The sequence below is a fragment of the Bombus vancouverensis genome, chromosome 9, assembly GCF_051014615.1.
Source record: "Bombus vancouverensis nearcticus chromosome 9, iyBomVanc1_principal, whole genome shotgun sequence".
NCBI lineage: Eukaryota > Metazoa > Arthropoda > Insecta > Hymenoptera > Apidae > Bombus > Bombus vancouverensis.
The window spans coordinates 7,696,271-7,722,242 of record NC_134919.1 but is presented as its reverse complement, the minus strand read 5'-3'; the positions used below and the strand labels follow the sequence as shown (position 1 = coordinate 7,722,242).

The window sequence follows — 25,972 nt, the reverse complement described above, 5'->3', positions numbered from 1 at the left end:
CGTAGCATCAATCCCCAGATATAAAGATCCTTTCTAAATCAAACGATTAACGAAAAATATTTTTTAACTGAGTTTAGTTGCAGAATGTTATATAAAATGTAATCTACAAAAAATCTAAAATCTGACTCATAATAGAAAATGAATTAAAAGAATTCTAATCTATAGAATTATATAGAAGTTTTATACATATAAAAAAAGCTGACAGTTAATAGATTTATCAAACCATTAATATGAAAAAGCTACGAGTTTTTCGGCATAAAAATTTCGTAGTCATAGAATTACAAGTATTCCATGTTAAAAAAAAGTACCTTTACAGAATTTAATAGATAACTTTCCATAACTCATGCTATCAAGAGAACTTTTCACAGTTCAGAACCACAGCAATATGCTCGCCAGTAGAATCCAAGCATCCAATTGCTACGAATCATTTTTAATACGTCACGTAGATTACAAATGATCCTATTATCACGCGGAACGAGTTGGTAAATGTTCCAAAACGACATTCCCATTTCTGTTTCAGCACACTCTAACGGGCCACTGTGGGAAGGTGATGGCGGCGAAGTTTCTTGGCGAGCCTTCAAAAGTAGTTACTGGCAGTTACGATCGTACCCTAAAAATTTGGGACCTGCGTAGCAAAGCGTGTAAGTAACCAGTGCCAAACAAATAGCAAGCGTTTAGCGTACACAGTATACTGGCGCACTCTTATCCTTAACCGTAACCAGAACGTTGTTGCGCTATAGACAGAAAATAATGTACGGCATTACCAGTAATCACGCTCCTCATTATTGCCATTAGTCATGAATAATGCTAATATACTTACTAGCGTCGTGGGACAATAAAAGGTGCGCGACTCTGCCTCTTCGTATGTACGCCTATTACGAGCCATAAGTTTGAGGCCACCCTTAACTGTACTGTACGTGGACGAATTGTTTTGAGAAAATTGAACGACTGTTACAGAGTTTACTAACGACTGTAAAATCAATCACCGTGTTGTAGGTTTGCGTAGAAACATGAGATGAATTGCTTAATCCATTATTTGTTATCTCGTATTACAGAGTCTATAAATGACAATAGAATTAATTAATAGGGTGCACTCTATTAATTATATTATTTATATTATAATTTGTATAATATACTAATATTTAGTTAGTTCTTATATACATTATTTATATTATCAATTAGTTAAATTAGTTAAATAGTTCTACCTGTAGATAGAAGTATGGATACGTAGAAATATTGTAGTAATTTGAAGAAAGTAATTGATTTTTACGATTACAATTATAACATGTAGTATCTCCATGAATGGTTGTCTCTTTTTTTCCTTTACGTAATTGCCTATTTTCTTTCTCAGATAGTTATGTATTTTTTCTTTTTTTACATTTGAAGTACTGCGATATTGCCTTGTTATTGATACGTGAACTAGATCTTGTTAGTTTAATCCGTAGTGGAATAAAAATAAGGCACTACAAGTGGAACAGGTCAAAGAATTGAACATTATATATATACATATACGTTCTTCAACCATTAAAGCGTGAAATTAATGCGAGCGAATGTAGAACTACTATTATCATTGTTTTCGTTTGAAATTCTTCTGCGGTTTAATATTCTAATCATACGCGTTTTAAAGTATCCTCAAGATAACAATTTTTACTAGTTGTTGTATTCACGTATTTGCGCCTAAATTTATGGTTTCTGAATATATAAGATAATATAATAATTTTTAATATTTATATTTTATATAAAAGTAAATTGTTACTTTCAGTTTAAGTATATAATAGCATTGAATTATTTTAAAATATTTCTAAATAATCTATGGATAAATTAATACAATAAATTAATTCTACATGTTTTAATAGATTACAATGTCTCGTTATATTAATATAATCGGTTACTAATATAAAAAATTCTTTGCAAGTGGGTAGTTCAATTTCCTCGCACCTTTATATTCGATTCTCGGCATCTTCTCGTTGCTTTCCCTTATTTACGAGCGCCCGTAAAGCCATTACACGCCTAATTCGAATCATCAGGAGGCATAACGTTGCCGTAATAGAGGAATCTAAAATAGCGTCGACGATGTTGTGCGATAACTTTGCCGGATTATGATACATAAAAGAGAGATTATTTCATGTAAAAAAATAAAAAGTTCTATTGAATATAAAAAGAGCCTCATTTAGCGTGTCTATAATACTCTTATTTAATTTATAGCGTGATTTGCGCCTAGCATTATGGTTATAGCTATTACTTAAAATCAAAGAATAGTGAAAAATACATAAAAATGTTACTGACACTGCTAAGATTATTCTATTCCTGCAAGTAGTAACAATGTCACGTGTAAGAAGTGATACCAAAGATTTCTCAAACGAGACTTTGGCTCTAAGCCAAAATGTCCACAGACTACGTATCGGTGACTGCAAGAAGTTCGAGGTTCAAAAGCAACAAACATTACTGAACCAAAAACGGTCGAAAAATGGAAAGAAAGTTATTGATGTTACTAAAGAATACTTCAGCGACTGGAAATATTTCAACGTTTAAGAATGACGATACATTCTGTTCATAAAATACATAAAGTGTGGAATTAAAAATACAAAACATTTTTTCTAGACCTAATATAAACTTAATGTTCAATTGTTGCGTAAAAGTATTCTTCGATCTTCCAAATCATTAAACACTTTTACACACTTTCAAGCAAATATAAACTTCACCGCAATGACCATAATAGTTGTCGGATCATATTATTTTTATTTCGCTTGTAGTTCGTCACTGATTATAATTTAATGCTCCAACTTTGGGATCTTCTTAAGGATTTTTAATATATTCGGTTGGAAGATGACTGGTTCGTAAAAGGATCGAATAAAAGTGATCTTTCGTTGCGTCGTCACTTCGTGAGATTAATTAAGACGATAACGTTCTTATCAGCAGTTAGCGAAATCTTTTCGAAGTTGCTTCAACCTGCAGTTTTCTTGTCGGCAGACGAGCTTTTGTTCTTGATCAGTGACGGCTCTAACGGATGATGTTTTTCGATAAAAAGGGCTCGATAAGAAATTGGTAAATTCATGCAGGATGAATGCGCCCATTTTCAAGGTAGATGGGACGAACGATTAAACGGAAGTTCCGACAAGAAGAAATTTAATTTAGATCAGCATGTAACGAGACAGCCTTAATTCTGTTCCACCGGTTTTAATATAAAAGTTTGCAAAGTTTTTTGAATAGATTATTTGGCGAATCGCCTAGTGTCTTAAACTGAATATTTTAGCGCGAAAATTTTAATGAAATGCAAATTGCTTGTATACAGACCGTTAACGAAGATGTATAATACGTGTCGTTGTTGGCAAGAAAATTTGATTTTTATTTTCCTCTTTTTTCTTTCGAACTGTATTAAAAAGAAGCGTCACGTAATATTTTTAATATTCATGTTTTATTCTCCACCTAAAGCAGCGAGGAGGTTTTGAATTTTCCCTGATATTTTGTTCTAAAGAATGAAAGCAACGTAATCAGGTAACACGTCAAGTTTTATACATGTTCTAGATTCGAATTTGTATAAATGATTGCAATTTACGATATTGTATTGGATGCGTGCATAAGTTTATGTGGATACTTCTGTATAATTTATTTGCAAAAAAGAGGAATTGCAAACTTTACTGTACGGTCACTAATTTTCCTATATTCAGATAGAATCTCTGCAAAAGAAGATAGTAATGCAATTTTTTATCGGTTCAAGAAAAAAAAAAAAGAAAACGATTAAGGGAATAGTGAAAAGCTATGATCCTGTCACGTTCATTGAGGATCATTATGAAATATATTCGCGGTGCAGCGACGAAAATGCCTCGGCATGATATATTTATTATTCAAATATTTACCCAGAACAGTCAACAAATCCACGGAAACCACCATCGCATAGAAATAAAGCCATTAGTTTCTATCTATAATATCAATTTGTGTGCACGCGGCAATTGTCAGCCGTTTAGGTGAGAAATATTCTGCTCAATAATGTTTTCAATACATGATTCCTTTTATTTTTTTTTCTTTATTAGATGTCATCTCTTATCTCTCGATTTGACATATCTTCCCATTGCAAAGTTTTAAAAGATTACATATTCTTCTTTTTCTACTCCATGAAAGATTTCATTTTTAAAACAGTTTTTACACATTTGTCTTTTTACATACTTTCGTTATCTGTGTGGCTTCTATGTAGGTTTTCAGATTTGTTTCAAACCTTACCAACATATCCGTGATAATGCTGTCTCATTTCGTATAACGGTAATTTTGTATAACACGTAATATATTCATAAAAAATTTCTACAGGTGCCCGAATATTTTTGCGAGCCATCGTTGACGAGACTTTACGTCATGCAATTAATTTTAGAACGAAATTATAATGTTTATAACGGATAGAGTATTCCACGGTAACAGTTAAGTCTCTTTTCGATCATTTACCTACAAGTTCTCTGTCGACAGGTCGTGTGGCAACAATCTCGGCAACTGTGGGTAAATTTCGCTATGATCCTTCAGTCGAATCTTGCAAATTAATACGACCGGTGTACTATCATCCACGGCAGGCTACATCGTGTATCCTTTGTCAATAGAACTCCACCTACCATTGGGGGCCGCACATCACCCACAACTTCGGCTACCTCTGTAGCAATGTTGACCAGAGTGTAAATCGATATCTCGAACGGGGTTCCTCGAATGATATGGTTTCACGAGATTAGTCAACCGTCCATAGGGATCGAATTGTAAATTCTGCATACATTTGCAAACTATTCATGCCTTTCGTTGGTTCGCGTTTCATATCGGTTGATCATGTCCATTCACCTCGTTCAATTTACTTTTCGTACCCTTTAAAGTCGCCCCTATTTGCTGAAAGAGTCTCACCTACTCTGTACTTCGCCGCGGCGAATAGCCACTTTCACCCCGCCACTAAATTATCACTTTTGCCCCTTTCTTCAAAGCACCGCTTATCACGTAAAGATCGCGGCTTGAAAACGTGCAAGGGTCTAGCTATATACCGTTGCTGAATCTTCAGCTACGATCTGTATTTCTTTTTCGGGATACGATCGGTTTCGAACGGTTGTAAATAATCGGCTTATCCCTTTCTAAATCATCAATCCGATAATAAAAATCCTATTCCACATAATTTCCCTGGAAATATAAGGAGTTTCGGTGAGATTGCATAACGGAGGAACGAATAATTTTTTACGATAAAGGTGAATCGAAGCAATGCGATAAAACTGACACGAGGGAGATCACGATTTCTGGAACATCAATTCCCAAATTCGATCTCGAGTTCGATTTAATACACCGCGGCTCATGAAAATATTTGAATACTCATCGAATTTTATTATTTTATTTTTACTTATTTTATTAGTATTTTATTTTTTGTGACTTATTATATCTTTCCTCAAATCTGCGAATATCACTCATATTACGTACACGTTTGTCCAACGACCGCTGTCTCTGTGTACTTTCAAACTCTGCAGATAATCCCAGTCATTCTGAAATCACTCTGTACAGCAATACTGGAACGGAGGATCGTGTACTCGTTCAACGCAAAAAGTGGAGTTCTTTTGCTAAGTTGTCCCAAGCGGATACGAGCACTCGATGAATTTAAACGCGGAAAGGCGAAACTTCAATCCTTTTTTTTTTTCAAAAACAGCGTAAGCGTACTAGTGCGGGCTCTTCTTTTTTCTCTTCCAATTCGACGTTCCCCTCTTTCTTCTCTTCTGTCGTATATATTCTTTACACGTATAAATATAAAGCTGGTTTAGTAAATCCAGTAGGACACACTTGAACCGTTCGCCGAAATTTGTACGCTTTCACGAGTTAAATCCAAGTTAATTTCACATAGGCGGAGATAGAAGAACCGGGGGCAGGTTGATACACACAGACACAAGCCGGACATTCATTTTGGTTCAGGGTTCTCACGCTTTTGTTGTGAACGCGGTCCTACGGGCAAAATAGTGAAAACCAAGCCCGGTGCTATCACAGAAAGGCGGACGACGGTGGAAGAGATGTACAAAAGTTTAGCGCAAATAAATCTCGCTACGCAAGGAGCGGACAATGGAGAACGGCGTTGCTGAAAGCGCGTTTAAGCGTGAATTATTGTTTAGCCAGGACGCTTTAAGACAAAAACCGATGCTTAAAGTGGATCAGCTGTTTTCTATCGGATTATTACCTATCCCTCTTCGCTACTCTTCCTATCGTTTTGTTAATGTTTCGCAGCTGCACCGGCTTACGGGTACAATTGCTGCGTTTCTTCCATTTTAATTGGAATATTCCTGTTTATAAACAGCAAATAGTTAGCAGAGCCAGAATATCTGGGAAGAGAGATGAAGATTTATCACTTAAAGTGGTATCATTTCCTTATCTTCCTTGCCTTAAATAATTTTAGGATAATGGGTAAATGGATTATAGTAATTGTTCCATTCAGAATATTTGATATACCATAAAGTCGGAGACTAATGTAGTTTCGTGTAAATAAGGGATTCAAGTTTTGTATCGTATATTCTGTGTTCAACTTTTTATATCTTCTCTGTTAGGAAATTCTAGGAATGCTTATTCATTATTTAAAGTACCAATCTATGGGACGCAAGAAATAATTTATTTCTTTTCTAAATTTACTGGTTCCTCAATATTATCTTTAAATTTATATAGCAAATTTATATCATTCTATCTTTATTTACAAAAACTAAAGCTCATTAATTCGTCCTCGTTACTTTTTAAGTTAAGTTATCGTAGATATTCTAATAAATTTCGATTGATGAATAATGATAAATGGCGTCATTAGCTGGCAGAGAGTAATTTGTTTCCTGTTTTAATAACTTTTTGCGATTCGCTCATGGTTATATCTGAAAGATCCATTACTCATTCTTGGAAATCATTTTATACCATATGTATGCTTTTATGGCAGATGAATTGCTTGACACAAGTCGTTAGAAATGTAGATTAGCCTCAAAAACTCACAAAAGAGAGCGTGTTCGCGAGATTGAAAGCGCTCGGAAACTCGCGTTTATAGTTAACTGTAATCCATTGAGAACCCTTCTCAGCTAATACGGGTAGCAGCAGGAAAAGTGAATCGACGACGAGAAACGCTTAGGTACTTTAGACTGTACTTCAGTTGCTCGAATCCGGAAACTGTTGCTGTTTGTAACGTGTAACGGAGGAAACGGATACAAAGGGCATAAAATGTGTCTATAAACTTCGCGTAAATGTATACGAACGTGCAATTAATACTTACGCATCAGCGAGTGCTGTAACAAAATAATAAGAATTTAGAATTCAGTTGATTTTATCAAAGTAAATTATAATTATATATCACTGGAGAAAGTAAAATAAACATAAGAGTTAATTTCTATTGCAGATTCTCAAAGAATCAATTGAGGTTATAAATTAATTTTATATTCAATAAATTTGTTATATGAATTGGACCATATGTCTCAAAGGAAATATAATTGCTACTGTTAATTATACTAGTTTTATATTATACCATATTTTCTTGGATACAATGTCTAATACTTATTTACGACGTATAGTTATTCTTTACATCTTTTTCTTTTAATTAATTTATGTACGTATTTCTACACATATTTTCAAATTTACTATTCTTTTTTTTATTTTGCATAAGGAAATTCAAAGGAAATAGGCAAAGTATATACATATATTGTGTTATACTTACGACATCGATATGTTCTTTCAAAAAATTTACCTAAATTTGCATTTAAATATCTATAATAAAGTCTTATGATAAAGATTATTCGAGAATTCAATGGTCAGTTATTGGATTTGGAACGGGGAAATCGCGAATAAAGTTAAACAGCTGACTATGCCCAAACTGTTCATTCGTACGATTGCAAATTTTACATAGAACTGCCCGTTTTACGTTGTCAATGGTGATCTATATTAAATCAAAGATGATTTACTAGCCGATCAATTGGCTTGTCGAACTTACCGCGACGATACGTCGCGTCGGTTATTGATATCGCTTGAGGCACTGTGCTTCCTGTGAAGATGGAATTACTGGGTCCAATTACTTCATGGCGATGCATCATACCCGTCAACTTAGGTGTACCGACGTAAGCAGATTTTATGTGAATACAGAAATACACGATCTGATTGAAATTTCAGATGTAGAAACGATTGCGTCTATTCTTTCTAGGGTATTGTAGTATACGTTACAATGTACATACATATGCAGTAAATATTGCAAAAGCAAATTTTTAATCATTAATTCTTCTAGATAAAATATGAAACGTACGAGATCACGAATATAGATTCACAAAATAGTAAAAGTTATCGTCCAGTAAATATTCATAGGTACAGTTGTTAAATTATTATTCGAATGTGTATCATATGTGTAATAACTTTTTATTATATAAATAATTAATCTAATAAAATACTTCTAGCAAATAAACGTTTTACAAAATTTATTTTCCATACAGATACTTGATGTAAGTTGAATTTTGTTTTACAGGTATAGAGACAAAGTTTGCGGGTTCCAGTTGTAACGATCTTGTAACTTCTGATGGTGCTGGTTCTACAATAATTAGCGGCCATTTCGATCAGAGAATTAGATTTTGGGACACCAGAGCCGAGTCCAGTTCGAATGATATTTTATTGGAAGGGAAAGTGACGTCGTTAGATTTATCTCGCGGTAAGTTTCCTTTTCAGATACTTTGTATAACTTTTCCATTCCTGTCATGGAGTTATCACCTCTAATTCCTGAAATTGTTTCTACGAAGCGAACGTCGTTGTTATTGGTAACGCTTTGTCGGTGATTATTTCGCTATTAATTAGTCACCGAAAAGATGTATCATATTTTTTCTGAATTATGCACATCAAACATTTACAAGGTTTCTAAAAATACCCAAACATCATTATTTAACGCTATAAATACGTAATTGGAATATTCGAGTGATTATCTGATATAAGCTTAAATTTGTAAAAAAGACCCACGAATAAAATCCAAGAAAGGTTAGAGGCATCTATTTTATCTAAACAATGTTTAAAATACTTTGTCATAAATTACTTTAAAAGAAATTTAAAATTAATAAAGAAACTGTGACAATTCTGTTGCAAAAACTTCTTAATTTTAGAATTGACAATGATTCTTATAAATTTGGAATAATGAAATTACTTGATTGGTAAAAAGCTACAAGCAATCATGCACAATTTATTTTGACTAAATGTAAAATGTTCTAAGGAAACCAAGTGCGGTTACAATTTCAGTTGAGGGAACACTTGAGAATTGTCTGTTCTATGAACACTGAACACTCTATGATGACATTTGAAATATTCATATCCAGAAACATCTGTTAGGTTGTCATACTTATTAAAGAATTCTTTGGGAATATGCAGCTCGCGTTTCATTAATTTCGGCAAAAGCGAGAATAGAACACGAATGAAACGATATTGCCAGAGACTGTAGAATTCTGCTCGATTACATCGCGCCAGTTTAATGGTTTTCCTTTATCATTCAACGTAATACATTATGTATACTTCCATTAAAGTATAATGTACCATTTCTTAGGAAATGTGGCCGGTAGATTCACAATGAAACCTTTCTCGAACGCCTCCCCATAAGATTTATGCGTCTCGAAAAGGAATTATTTACTTAGCATCTCAGTGCATTTCAAGCCGTAGTAAACGTATTTTTTCCTCTCCTTACGTACTTCTTCTTTTTGTCGCCATTAGAATAATAGAGCAACACCGCGGAAACTTCACCACGGCATGAAGTAAATGCAATCAGAACATAATCAGCGATTATGTTTATTCAAACAGAATAGACAAGCTGTTGTATTGCTAACCGTATTAGCACAACCAATTTAACTTTAACATTAACGACATGCAAATTCAAATAGCGGCACCTGCTTGTTTCCAGATGCAAATTACCTTCTGAGTTGTGTCAGAGACGATACGTTAAAACTCATTGATTTACGAATGAAGAAGATTATTGGATCATTTAGGTGAGTATAATTTTATTACGAATCTATTTAACATTACACGACTTACAAAGTGGGATGCAGAAGTAGAGAAACGGGCCTGTTGCATGATCGATTTTGTACAATTTTATATAATTTAAGCTATCAAGACTCGAACCAAAGCATCTTCAGTTAAATATATTTTAAATTTTTTATTCGGTTTCATAGAATTTCAAAGATTTTAATGTTTGATTCCTTTTACGTTTCATTGGTAACTATTCAATTTAATAGTTATGTGCAAAGTAATGTAGTATCGTACTTACACTAATATCTAATAACACAAATACATTTCAACAAACATTTAATTTCGATGAAATCGTTGCATTAAAGTATCTTTCCGAATGAAACAGGAAATTAATTACGTGCGTTACTTTATTTTTCAGTGCTGATGGATTTAAAGTCGGCTTTGATTGGACGAGAGCAACTTTCAGTCCAGATGGCCAATACATAGCGGTTGGTTCTTCGGATGGATCTGTTTTCATTTGGTCAGTCACTACCAATATGATTGAAACTGTGCTGAAAAACCATTCGTAAGTAACTTTCCTACATAATTAGTAATGCTTAATCAATGCTACTAACTCAAATCTAGTCCCATCTTTTTTTAGTTCATCATTTGAAATTATTTAATACTATTACGCTGTAAAATACTTCAGTTATATTATTCATAACTGTTACAAAATCAATAATATACAATTAAATACAATAACTTCAAAGTAACAGAATATTTAATGATTTTATGTGGTACTGTTTGATTTTTAAGCAAAATAAAATCTTTCAATTAATAATTCATGAACTACAGTGATATATATGTTCAGTCAAATTTACAATCTTGTTATGAAAATTTAGGTGATTGAAATTTATGGGAATATGTAAAACACTCTTTTTTCTCACTGTTTATACTATGTACTCATTATTTATACTTGTATTATGAATATTAAAATGGTGGATATTCGTTTGTCAGAAAATTTGTTAATTAAACTCACTTATCATACGTAATAGAATATTTAATAAGTATTTTTCACTCTGTATTGTGTGAATATGTGAATTATTTGGAGGACACCTTCATAAACTTTAGATCTAGTTTTGTACCTTTTTTCTGTAATATTAAGATATACTAAAAACTGAAATTATAAGTCAGTATCATTGAGAATATTAGTATTCTGTATCAGTCCCATATTGATTACAACCATTCATATCAAATCGCGTAATCAGAAATGAACCTAATTGAATCATACAAGTACGTATGTAGTAACCAAACACAGACCTGAAGCAACGATTGGTGATTCATGCTACCAATTCAAACTGTACGGTATAATCAGTTACATTAATTTCATTGTGTTTGGTTTAATCGAATGAACTTAGGTTTACGATTAATCGTACCAACCGTGTTTCTACACGATCTTATTCATTACTCTAATTACCGTTTCCTGTATAAGATAGATAACTGTTTCAAAAGCTTATCTCGAAGAAAAATTCATAAATTTTCATATTATCGGTACAAAAAGTTAATTCGGCAACGACAACTAAATGACTACTTTCAGTCTTGAGTTATTTGGATAATTATTATTAAACTAGTATTATAAAATATAGGTAGTATTATATACACCATTCCTCTTTTTAAATGAAATATTTCATAATTTATTTCAAACTATTAGATATAGTAAGGGAATATTAAAAATATTAATATTTATTAATTCTTAGGTACTGAATAATTTTTGTATTTATTACTTGCATAATATTCTTAGCACAAACTACATATTTTTTACACGTGTTTGAATATCAATAGTTTTAGAAGATTGGTTCCTCGCAAAAAATTAATTCGCTCTTAGGAAGAAGTTAAACATATATAATAGCAGGATCCTCAACCATTAAACTCTAATTTCCAACATTAGCTTGCATAAAAATTAACACTAAATGGGCGATACAGCGTAATATATTTTAAGTGGTACGATTTTGGTAAGTCTACTCTATGTAGCACCCAATTTATGGTTGTAATAAAGACAACTTGAAGATGCTAGAAACTACATTCTGGAAGCAGAAAACTCGTAAATCGCCTCCATACGTTATTTAAACATACTAGGAAATAATCGCGCGTTTATTTTACGGGAGGCCATGCACTGGTATCGATACCGTTACACAATTTGCTGCTAAAATTATTGTCGATCGATCGGTTCTACTAAACCAGTCCTTAAGCTGTGGACCTTCGCAAATTACGTCTGAATTTTCCACCATTTTTTACACTGTTGACTCATAACTATTTAGATTAAATTTTATTCAATGTTCTAAATTAATTGCCCATTGGTATTCTAAGAAGTGGATGTAGTACCAAAGCTGTAAACTCTACATAACAGAAAGTCATGAACTTATTAGATCTAATCGAATCGAAGGATTCGGTGCAAGAGCCTTTATTTTCTTTTTTATTTTTTCTTTTTTTTTTTGCAAAGATTGGATTTCCATGTAGTAGTAATTCTAACTACATATATCCCGCATTGCTAATTACAAAACTAAGACACCTCTGATTATCGAGATAATGTAGTTTCCCAGATGTAAAAATCACTTAGTTCCTAAAATGCAGCATCAGTGATTTATGTTTTCCAAATTTTCGCCTAAAAAAAGTTCGGCTATCTCTTTATTGTCTATAGAGAAGATGTATACATAATATTCGTTACCTATTAGATAAAAACAAAATTAGAAGATGTTTCTTCATTAGCAAAAAAACATGTACCGAAAAATGACTTATGATGTCCAAATCTTAATCCAAATTTAAATCCACAAACTGATACAGATAGTAAATGAATATTACGTATATTGAATTTATAATCTTCGTTATTTATATGGTTCTTGATAAATAAACCTGCATTTAGAGATTTTCATTTATCTATTCTTAATTTCGATGCAAGAAACTGACAACTCCACTGAAGAAGAAGAAATTCTATTGAAGCTGTCACTACTAGTCACACTGTCTCTCGTGAAAAATGTGTTACTAATATAATCTTTACACGTTTAAACAATTTTTACAGGAGAACTTACTGTTAGCTAGACAGTTGATACTGTGAAGTTTCCGATAGTGGAGTTGACCGGTTCTCGTTCCGAGCACTTCAATTGGAAATTTTAGATTGGTTTCATAATTCTGTTATGAGACGCAGAGTATTTGAATAAGCAAGCCTTAAAATCACATTAACGTTCAACTAAAAATCATTTTTACGTAATCATTCTATTCGAAGCTATCAAGGCCTGTATATAGCATCATTCTTCAGCTCCTTTTCATTGTCTTTTTCTCATTTTTCTCTGACGGCTCTGATCGTCCTGACTCGAATGCGCGCTACGCTTGCGTGCAGAATCACCAAACCGTTCATAATTGTTGCAAGCACCTTCCAGTGCTTTGCATACGTATCGCCGATGAGAGAAATTGTGTATGTATGTTCTTTAGTCCAGAGCATACACGTTCGAACGCTTACATCCCCTAACCTTCGCCTAGTAAAGTGGAAAGACGCAGAAAAATATCTCGGCGTGACCCGATTTCCTTCTCCAACTTCTCTACTTACATGTATATCTGTGGACACTCCCCGCCCATTTTACGTTAGACCCTCTGTGCACATAGTATTTTTATATATTATTATATGTATATGTATATACGTATACACACATACACACATATATATATGGGGGATACATCGCGATATCGCAAATTTATACGGTAGCTTGGTAGCCAGCAACTTCTTCAAGCCACCGTGTCGGCTCCCGCAATTCAAACTGTCGCATCGAACGAACATTCATTTTTCGTATAATAAAATATGCGTGATAAGGGAGTCACCGTACCACAATTTGTACGTGAGATTGAAAACAAAAAAGGTGTTGTATAAAATACAGGAGGTGTGCGTTAATTACTTATCAAATAATGACATATTGTGATCGCAATGCAAGTATTTGCATTTGTACCCTTATTTTCCAATGAAGTAGTTTTCTATCATGTTCCTTCATGTTTACGTATATATGAATAAGTATATATATACTTGAACATAATCGAAATTGATATGTGAAGGCTATAATAGATACAATGGTGTGCGAATACTTTTTGTAGCCATTCTATTATAATTGTATAGACGAATATTATTGATAAAATATCAGCTTTTTGCTTTTACACAAAGTTATCGACATATTATTAAATTTGCAATTGCGTTTCGTAAATATGCTTTGTTTTTCAATAGATTTAATAGCGCAAATACTACAAGAAACTTTTAACTTGCTCAGATTTCAATGAATTATACTTATAGTCTAAAACATAGCTTGATCGCAATTAAATAATCCACTCCTGTCCATTGCCATTATGTCTTTGCTTTTTCTGTTGGTCTATTAAACAGGTTCGATCTAAAAAATTATAAACAATCTCCGCTGATATCGTAACATCATCCACCACATATCCTGCAATCCTTACATGTAACATCGAGACAAAGTCACGATAAGGAAGAGGAAAGGGGACTATGAGAAAAACGAAAGCGGACTATCCGCTTCTTCTTCAGTGGTGGCGCGCATGTGTGATCGTTTTCACTCGAATTTCACGGTGGATATATCGCGAGGCCCGTTCTACAATTATCCGTTCCTTCCTTCCCCTTTCTTAGTCGTTGACCGCTTCGTCCTCGGCCTCCTCGAGCTTCCCAAGGACGCTACGAGATCTTCGGTGGTGGTTTCTATGGGAGAGCCCAGCGGGCGGTTGTGTAGTCCGGCGTGCACCTAAGTACCGGTCGTATCGAAAAATAGCTTAAGTACCAGTCACGTAGAAGCTGGTCCAGTGAGTTGGTCTGCGTGCGTGATTTTGCCGGTGTATGCGCACGTTTCACTGTTATTACTTTCACTATAGACGAAGCGCGGCCGCGGCTGGGGTCGGTCGAAGCGTCATCTTTCGTCGTCATTTCTCCTCCAGTCGTCCTCATCACCTTCGTTCTCTGTCGTATTCTCCTCCCTCCGCTTTTTCTCTCATGATCGTCGGACGTACGAAGCTGGATCGTGTAATTCATACGTTGTGGCGCGTACTCGCGCGCTCAGGAATCCCCGGCACTAACTTAATAAGCGCCTCGCCCTTTTACAATCGCCTCCCGCCTCCTTCGTCCGCGTCGAAGCTTCGCGTACGCTCCGCAATGATTCTACAATCCTGTATTTAATGCGCGCTCTCGATAGTCAGATACACGTAACCGTATCTATCACGGATAACGCGTGAGATTCGGCCGTTTCGCGAAATCCTATAACACGCAAACCATCCTTGCAATGGATATGTAACTGCATGTTAGATTCAAAGTTAACAGATTACTGCGAGCGATACTCTTCTTATTTGTCGGCTATCTGGCTTGCCTCGCCGAGATAGGAAAAATACCAAGCGAACCAGTCCTGATAAAAGACCAAGGGGTTATGGTTAGATATAAAACCTTTCCTTCGTTATTCAAGACTGCCTCCTGTGTTCTCGCTGAACGTTCTACTTCTTAGTATGTAGCCTAGTTTGGAAAAGAAACGTTCGCGTTTATAGCAGTTGTTATTTTGGAATGCTTGATGCTGTTTAGGGTAAATATAATATTTTTCTGTGAATTTTATACTCTGGAATTAACATTTATTTAGTTTCGTTATCTAATCTGTTAATTAATTTTCCAATATTTATTATCGAGTTTGGTTTTTATATATTTTCTGGGAAATTTTTTGACTCGTAGTAATTCCATTAATTAAAAAAATTTATCTATATTTTTTAATTCATTATTTAAAATCTTTACCTATAAAACGATATCCTTTGTAACTACGAAATTATCTTTACTGAGAAGATAATAATAAAAGATCAACGTAATATTATTTTCTGTTCCATAAGAGATATATTTAAAGCAGTGCTGTACAAGATTTACTCGAGTAAAACAAGCTTTAGAAGAGTAAAACGAGCTTTCTCGATTTCGCTTTCCTTGTCAAGGAAATCGAGAAGGTAGTCGGGCAACCCTCGGGCATCTTATTCAAATCTCGTAGATCTTAAAATATAATGAGTTATTCTTAAAGTTATGAAATTAAAGCATCGATTGTTGGTAATTCCTGATGAAGAAAAGTTCAGTTATTGAATATAGGATATATTATGCAGAATGATGTAACGTCATAAAGGAGAAAAACGTGTAAAGTGTCACGGTAGTAAAATATTCAGATGTAGAGGGAAAAAAGCTACATAAAATACCCTGTATAAGACTTTAAAAGATCATGAGTTTTTGTTAAGGTACTTTTGTAATTGAAAACTTCCTTGATATACACCGAGACTGTTTTCATTAATACTTAAGCGTTTTATATAATTAATTATAGTATAGTACAATCTTCGATTTTCTCGACATTAATAAATAATTCTACTTGCATCTTTTGATCCAATACAATTTTCGTGCATAGTATTATTAATAAGACTTTCTGCTTTAAATTAAGTAATTTATGAACTATAAAGCGATGTAGTAAATACAGTATAAGTCGACGCCAATAATGTTCTTCTAATTAAATTCGTATCATAACTTACTACCTCACTACATACCTCGCTATTAATAAAGAGTTATATGCATGTTTGTAATTTAATCAAATTAAATCGCGTATAATTTCCTATAATGATCGAAATGAAGAATTCAAACAAATTAAAGTACCTAATGTCTCACAATCATTCTCATTTATCTTTTAATTATCGAATTCTGTCAGAATACATTCACTGTTACGTCAATAAAATCTGACACGTAAAAAGTTCTTGAAAAAAAGAAAAAGACCAATAGTCGCGTTCCCGTTTGATCGAAATTTTTTCTATCCGATAATCAATGATCTAAAATTGATAACATCCTTATTTACATTTCAAATAAAGCAACTCGCTTAGGCGCGGCTAACACGCGGTTTATGATAACTGGTTCCATCGAAGAAAAATCGCATCGATCGCGTAGCTAAGGACGCGCTAACGCAAAGTATAGATAAGCAAAATAACCCGAAACGTCGTTAACTCGAGCAGCCAGAATGCGGAAAATGGAAGGATGTGCTCAAACCAAGGCACAATGGTTTTCCCACGTGCACGAAGAGCAGCGGGAATAAAGGCTATCATTCCGCCGCGAAGCCAGCGATACCTTGATTTGTGTAACTTGTTATTAATAAATAAGTGCGTAGCCAGGCGTGGTAACAGCACGGGTTATTATTCTTTTCAGCGGTAACTGACAAGTAACAGCATCTCATAAACATTACTGCGCCATATTTCAGTCACGCACGCATTTATGGCGATTTTGTCTTGTACTTTACGAGTAGATGGCTCACCGCGATAGTTAGAGGGTATAACTGGACCCCTAAGGAAGTAGTTCGATTAGTGTATTTCATGGGTTTTTGCAAGTATTTCGTGTCTTCTTTCTTATATTCTTGCAACAACCTGCGTCGCGTGTATTGGTATCAACCACGGTCCTTCGACTACAAAGATGGGACACTTTTACCTCTTTTTATCGTTTATACCTGTAAACAATACGTGTTTATGGTAATCCTTTGCAGCTCTTGGTTAAATTTTGTACTCTTTCTTTAAAGAGGGACTATTATTGTTTCATAGTGACTTGTTAATCGTAAGATTTTGGAATAACTGATAAGTAACAAATACTTATCGGCCTTGGCATGAAACACCAGAAACACCTCTTATAACAGCTAATGAATCATGATAGATTACATACACATTTGTCATTGGAATTCTAAAGCGTAGATTGCCAACTAAAACTAGTACCAGAAGCGATAAATCAAGTGAAAATATTTAATACCAAACGATGTTAAAATATCTCGTGAAATATTTCTAATACATAAATGTCCACACGTGTAAGAAGAGTAGATGAATATAAAGTAAATAATTCCTATCTCAATCTTTGCCAGCAACATTATCTGAAGATTTACTTTATACCTCTACCGTTATTATTGCCAAAGGCTATGGTTTTGTATATTTACAACGCATTCGTGAGTACATTTCGCATATACCCACTGAAAATGATAAAATGAACTATTTACTATAAGCAGTGCGATATGGAATGATATAATGCTAGTAACCACACCTTTATAGCACGTTAATAACTATTTTTCATTTTTAATGCGTTATTTGAAATTAACTCGTAACTAGTAAGCGGGGTCTATCAGAATCTAGCAGCTTTAACGTTTGTAATAATCGGGAAAATAATTGTCATACCTTGTTGTACATATATAGTAACAGCTGCTATTAAACAGTGCATAACATAAATAGTTTCTAAAGCAAGTAAAAGAACAGCCTGTGGTTCTTATGATATTATATAGAACACAATGCAATGATTATTGTTTCTATAATAAAGAAACAAATGGAAAAAGAAATACCTGTGCATTTCGCTTATACCATTAATATCTATTATTAAATATTAAAAATTCATGAAAGATTTTATAAATGCAGGTATATCATTTTGAACATTTAATAAAATACTTCTCATCCGAGAATATATTTATTTTTATATCATTCACTTCCATTTGAAAAAAACGTTTTTCGCAACAACTGCTTACCTATACAGAATAAAAGCAGTCTCAGATAAATAAAGAGAAGTTAATATCTCATTTCACTCAAAATAAACGAAGAAGATACTAGAAGAAGGAACGAAGAAGAAACGAAGAAGACCTAACCTCCACAGCAGAAAAATTCTACTTAAATATACCAGTCAATAATTCATCCTGAAATATTCGAATAAATCCGCGATTACAAGGATAAAACAAAATCGTAAGTGGTAAACGATAAATCAACGGAAGACGAAAATTAGGTGCTTCCATACATAAACTGGCTTCGTGATAAGTGGAGAAATCTAAGTAGCGATTTCGAGATTCTTGCAAGTTATATCGCTGGGATAACCTGATATTTTTCGTTCCAGCAAGCCATGCATACCATACTTCAACTACGAATGCCTAAAAAAAAGTATGTATATAATATATTATCCTAGCACACGCAGCAGCGAGTAATTACAAAGTTAAACGTTATAGACTATGCATCAAGGTAACTAAAAACTTGAGACTGCTTTAATATACGGTGGCTGGAATGAATTTAACAAATTGCAAAAATTTCCTAATAAGGCAAAGTCAAGATTCTAGTTGATACCGTTTCTGGAAACTTGTCCACTTTCAGACAGTACTCTCTGATTGGTAGGTAGAGGTTGCGATCAACAGTTTAATATTAGACCACGTATTAATCGAGTACCCCTAGCCACGCCGAAATTATTGGGTCTTCCTAATTATACAGATATAATATACCACCGGACACCTAAATACCGTGAGCCGCCTTAACGCTCATTGCTCTCTTATTCAACCGCTGGTCCTTTAATAAGCGTGCTGCCGATAATGCTGAAAGTCGCGGTAGCGAGACGGGGCAATGATTTATGGCGATGGTTTACGACCGTGCCGAGTAAATATTTACAGATGTCGTAAACTCAACAACAGTAATTAGTTGATGTATTCATAAATTTCTCCGATCGATTATTATTATGCTTCTTTGTGAAATATGACGATGTCCAGTGATCATTGTAACGCTGTTGTTACAAAAGTAGGTATTTCCTTATCCAGATGGTTAGCTTGATTCGTGAAGTTAGTTCTTCGAATGGCGCATATTTTATCGTTCCGTTTATCGACAGTTCCCGAGTAATTGTAAGTAAGGAATCAATATCACCAAGGAATTAAACACAGCCGTCAGTGAATACGGCGACCAAAAGGCGTAATGAATACTCAGCGATTCTTCCTTCAGGACAGTGAAGAGGGAAGATAGACGGTAAACATGTCGGATGAAGAAAAAAAGGATTACATTATATTGGCTGAATGTGTCGATACGTATACCGTACACGTGTATCCTAACCGTTTGAATCAGCCAGGAAAGCAATCTTCCTGGCATTCCCTGATGAGTATCAGACGGATTTCATTGTCGCCCAGCGTAACGAAGCATCGTCAGAGATCAATTGCCCCGTAACACTCTTTTCGCTTAACTCGATTTCGTTTCTGGGGCAATGATCGGCCAGTCCGGCACGATATTATGTCATTTATCTTCGTCGTATCTTCGGAAAGGCAAGCACCGGTGAGCTCTTTATCTGTTTTTCCCATTCCTAGGTCCCTTCGTGCCAGGAGCTGGCAGCTGGTACGGATATACATGTCAGTTCAACCTCGTGCCTTCTCTTCCACCCCCGTTCCTTCGTATTTCCCTCCCTTTCATACCCTTAACAATCCTCCCTTTTCCTTTTTGCTCGTTATATTTTTCTATTGATGATCAGCTTTCGATAAAACCTCTCTATCAACCGCGTATAGATCTTTTCTCTTGCGGTTACTGGCATCAGTTTAATATTTTTTAAATAGGTCGTTGCGCATCTTCCATAACGTGATCGTATTTATGATTAGAGATTTTAGGCCATTGTGTGACAATAAACTTTACAGGAGAAGATGTGGTGGATGTCTGGGATTTGTGGATGTCGATGTCTCTGTCTACAACAATTTATTAATTAAGAATATCAGTGAATTCTTACACAATAATTTATTAATTAATAATATTGATGATTATTAGAGACTTCTATTGTACATATAGCATTTTTACAATTTTGTATTGAATAAAACAATTAACTAGCACGTAATTTGCAAATTTCACTTTTATTACTTGTTGCCACTATAAATATCATTGTTAGCGTTTATAGTAAAATTTCTCTAATAATAGTAATTGAGAATTGGCTACTAGTGAACTATTACACAAGTAGCTTTAAAAATTTTCGTCGGATGGAACAATTATCTGGCGTGTAATTTCAAACAAATTTTTGTCAGAAGTGTTATAACTTCATTATCGTTGTTAATTAATAACTTAATAATTAGCAACATTTCCCTAATATTAGTTCCATTACGCAAGAGTTTTCTGATCGGATAACGTTGCTCAAGAGCACGTTAATCTGGAAATACTATAACTAAGCAGCTTTAAATCCATATAAACAGCTGTTACAGTTCTCCTGAAATCCTAGCAATCCTCCAGAAGTATCTGCTTTGAACTAAATATAGACAAACTGCTACTTATTTGTCATACTGATAAAATAATTAATTTGCAGAAAATTTATTTATATTAATACTTAATAGACACCGCAAATTTATTAGTATATACATAAGTGCTGGTACATATATTTCACTTATCTTTCACGCAGAGACTTCCAACCATCATAAATCGATGAAAGTTACGCGCCAGCTGCATCCGAAGTAACGCCAAGGGGCCCTTTTTCACGTTATAATTTACCTTAATTTTGGGCTTTTCGAAACAAAAAGTTGTTAAAAGGCTACTGTTACATGCTTATCTCTATCACGGCAAGTTAATTTCTATCATATTCGATGCAATATCCTCATATTATATTCCTATCAGATTAGCATAAATCTCTCCTTCCGATGCACGTCGTTGCACTTAATAATCAAGTAGGAAGAATTTAACCGATAGATATATCTCCGCTTCCTGTTAACTCTATAAGCTCGTCTAATGATTGAATTTCCCTCGTTCTTAATTTTGTGTTCCTAAGAAATATTGATCTAGATAGGAATTCTAGAAAAAGTCTAAATCGTTCTGTCATCAATTCCAAGCATTCTGTAATTATTTTAAATGCACGTCAGACGTATATAAAGTACGTTACTACTTTCATATATTAAAAACTGTGTAATCATAAATGTTATAGTCTAAGTTCATTGATTTTATTCTAAAATTTTCGAGAGTCAAACGGCTTATATGATTGGAGTTTATATGATAGAAGTTCACGTATTGTAGTTATTTCATTGTCTATCATTTTTCGTTCACGTAATAGGAGCCACGTTCAGGTATGTGAATTCAAAGCAGAAATTCAGTTAATTGGACATTAATCACAATCTTGTTCCAACAAATGGAGTTTTATATTACAGAGTAATTTCGTTTCTGGAATGTTCTTCAATGTACCTATGCAATTTATTTGCTTCAATTTCTCTCATTCCTTCTATCAAGCCGTTCCATTTGCAGCTTTGATTTCTTTTTTCTTCTCCTCCCTTTGCATAAAACTAGAAAAAGGAGATAGATGGTTGCCGAACGGAAATAGACCTTTTAGCGTGTATCGTACGTTAAGAATTAAAAAGGGGCACGGTAAAAAAAGCAGGAAGTTTGCTCGCCACTGCTGGTGAACTAACTCTAACGTAGGAATAATGGAGCACCGTGCGAGGATGCAGCACATCGATCTTGAGTATAAGTATTCACGGGATTCAACGTTGCACCCAACCACTGCTGATGTACCCAGGAAGCCTTACATAGGTGGTGAAAGTGAAGCAGAATTTCGCACAAGCGGTGCGAAACTTTAACGGAGAACCGCGTGGAATTTCGCTGCCGTTTACTAAAACTGTATGTTCAATACACTCGAGAAAACGTTCGGGGGACCAAGCGTGAATTCGAATCAAATATGAACTCGTAACCGTAACGCGAACATGGGTTAAGTAAGAGAATTTGTGTTACAGCGGAATTCATTGTCACGATCGTTTCGTTTGATCGTTTATGGCAACGTGTATACGTTTGCCTCGTGCTTCCAGATTTTCCTGTTACAGCGCTACCTAAAGCGCTTAAACACACAGATACATACATTGCTTAAGGTACTGTGTATAGCTAAGTTTATTACAGATTTAATCGCAACATTTGTATATTATTTCGTTTATAAGTAGGACAGTTTTAACCTTTTCATTATAAATCGTTAAATTTTTATTGAATGTTGAAATCTCTTTTAAATGCTTGTTTTAATTGTATTATTCGACGCTTCCGTGTCTGATTTCATTTGTATATTGTGGAATTATTGCGTATATTTTAAATTGTATAGTGCTTTAATTGAAATACCTACTGCGTCGAACCACAATATGAAAGTTTCTTGTAAGTATACGAAGAAATATCTTCACGCATCTGAATTCCAGAATATAAAGAAGAAATCTTGTAATTGATTAAAAATTGTATATAAATGCAGAACGACAAATAGATTAGATTACATCATACAGTACATTATGCAGACAAGTGTATTACATTATATCCAATTAAATAACAAAATAGAGAATAACCGGTAAAATGTGCATATAACGTTCTTTTAAAATATTTTCACATCATTTACTAGAAAAACCGCAAACATCTAAATCATAAAGATACTTCCTAGTACACCATTTATAATCCACTGTATCTCTACTCTCTGATTTCATCAGATTCCTATACTACCACTAGCAGCCACACATAATAATAAACCTGCGGGTGAAATAATTTCTGAGAAACACTCTCAGAAATGCTTCCGCGAATCCTGAATACTGGAAAAGATGTTGATTATCAATATATCTGGTCGATAAGGCGCTTTGACACCAAACAGGAACATCCTGTTCGCGCTTATCGGTCGTATCTCGAAAAACCTAGCGATTTTATAATTCGATAAATCTACATATCTGTAATAATAATGAGCCGCCTTTCACATACAGGTTTATCCGAGCCGTGTACGCATTCGCGTATGCAACGAAGGTACAAAAGAGGAGCCTGTGAAAGCTGCTTACGAGCGCAATGATGTGTCACAGGCGTTGCTTCTTTACGACGATAGTGTTTGTGGCGACGTTTCGCGTCATTTGCCGTGAGAACGACGCCGATCTAATCATCGTACGTATTGTCATTCTCGTACCCTGCAGCCCGTAGAGTCACCGGGAACTGTACGTCAATGAGCGCGCCATTAGGCGCCACTGTTCGTGGCCGAGCAAGCATTCAGATACGCGTCGCTCGCGGCCACGTAGATTGATGGCAGAGATACACGATTGTCTCGATAACCGGCGGAATTCCTTGCAGAATTGTCGCGACTCCTACGCGTCTATGAATTGCTCCCCGCGATCACTCACTTCCGTGACTCGGCCGCTAAATACACCGGAGAAAGTAATCGCCATCGCGCTATTCAAACTCTTCCGCGGATGTTCGCGGGCCTGTTCGTTTCTTTGCTTCAATACAACGCTAGATTTACTCGATTTTCTACACCGTTCCCTTGATTGCGTTGCATGCCGGACATATAATAAAATCATGCAGATGCCCCGCTTGTTTTATCTTCTTATTGATATATGTACGCATTTGGCGCATTTGCTGGTTCTTATATACAGTGAGCATTATAAAAAACATTTACGTACTATTGTTTTTATTGTAGCATTTATATGCCAATTAGTTAATACTAAACGTATTGAATTTTATAGTATTTTTATGTAGCTTTTAAAAATTTAATAATGCCAGAAGAAAATGTAGAACATGATTGATGAAAGTTTCATTGGAAAATAAGTGAATGTGAAATGCTTGTGAAAATTATTTTTGTATCGATTGTAGTAATTCGAAATAATGAATGGGAATAGATTATATTGTTTTGGAATAATCTTTATTTGACGCTTTCAATCTATCTGACAGATAGAATGGACATTATCTTTCGATGATAATTTAATGTTACATATTTTCGACCATTATTATGCATAATTACGTTAAACAAATAAAAACGACGAAAGTTTGTACTACAAATTAGTTGGCGATTTAAAATGGTTGATAATATAAATGGTACTGAAAAATATAAAACATTAAAATTTGTTTTAAAAAAAATTTGAAGCAAGTAAAATCTTTACTTTAATACATTTCATTAGTTCTAAATCGTATATACGACAAAAAGAATGATAAACGAATTGTAAAGAACTGTCGACATAAACCTACCATTACACGTCACCAGGTAATTGAAAGGCTTGATTTAAGCATGTTCTTAAAATCAGTAGCCCGTAGATTAAAGGAAGCAAATTTGCATAGCTGTACGTCATTAGGAAAAGCAGTCATTAGCGATTTGAATAATAGGAAGCGCTTAACTTTCACCAAAGGGTATGTTGACATGCCAATCTCTCCTTGTAAAAAGATTGTATACAGTAAAAAGCAAAGGAAAATTTGAATTATTTGATAGAAAAGAGAAAAGAAAGTTTTGAGAAAATCAAACGAAGCACTCGAGAATGAGATTCATGGCTCAATGCATGAAACATTGCAGAGTTCGTTATGCTGTAACATCGCTATTCTTGGCGTGACGTTGGTAAATTGGTATTAATGGAAGGATATATATCTACGTGTTGTGGATGAAAACGTGGAAAAATATGTTGAAAGTAGTTATTTCACGAAATAATTGCTTTTGAATAAAATAATTTTGTTATATGTAAAGTGCAGAGAACGAATTTTTTGCACAACGCAAAATACAACCTTTAAATTGAATATTAAAGATTTCCGACTATAAATTCACTACAAAATTCGTGAAATTTATATCATTAAGATAAGAAAGTACAAGTTACGAATTAAACGAGATAAATTAAGATTCTTTACTTGTACTGCAAAAATGTATAATGATAATAGAAGCTATTACGAAAAAGATTTTTGGATGTGTACATATAAATAAACTTTATTTGATATTTTTTTAATTGATAAACTGAAGCAAGTGTCCGCTACGATCATACGAGATCTTTGATCACTGAATTGCTTAAAATGACAGAACGTATCAAGCTGAAATTCATTGTAAACTCATTTGTGGCGTGCATCCAACAGCTTTCCGAATCAATTAATTCTGACGTAAAGGTAGTTAACCCTGCAACGCTTTGCGCTCCACATTCAGTTAAGCATGAATGTTTACTACGATACGATTTGCAAAGACATCTTTGTTGGTTAACCTCGAAATTTGTAGTTATTTCTTATACCTTATCTTTTACCAAATACGATAATTATACGATACAATTATATATACTTAATTATAATTATATGTATTTTTATATTTGCGACGAAAAATAAAATCGCAAAAAGTATTTAAATGATAATTCACACCAGAATGAATACAAAAGAAGTGATAATAATTAACTTTAAGTAATAATGCGTTATTCGTAAGAGAACTTCAAATGTTAATAATTAAATACAAATTTCTAATTTCATTATTATCTTTATATTCATCTTCAAAGCTAAATTGTAA

At 34.2% G+C, this 25,972-nt stretch overlaps 1 protein-coding gene across 1 annotated transcript in view; it reads left to right on the top strand.

The window, feature by feature from the left end:
- Positions 1–499: 499 nt before the first annotated feature.
- Positions 500–25,972, top strand: part of LOC143303163 (autophagy-related protein 16-1-like) — a 37,129-nt gene continuing 11,656 nt past the window's right edge. The window contains exons 1-4 of the mRNA XM_076621448.1: positions 500–641; positions 8,468–8,647; positions 9,875–9,959; positions 10,358–10,504. Of these exons, the coding sequence (XP_076477563.1) occupies positions 551–641; positions 8,468–8,647; positions 9,875–9,959; positions 10,358–10,504 (503 nt within the window). The 5' untranslated portion in view covers positions 500–550. The remainder of the gene's footprint in view (positions 642–8,467; positions 8,648–9,874; positions 9,960–10,357; positions 10,505–25,972) is intronic.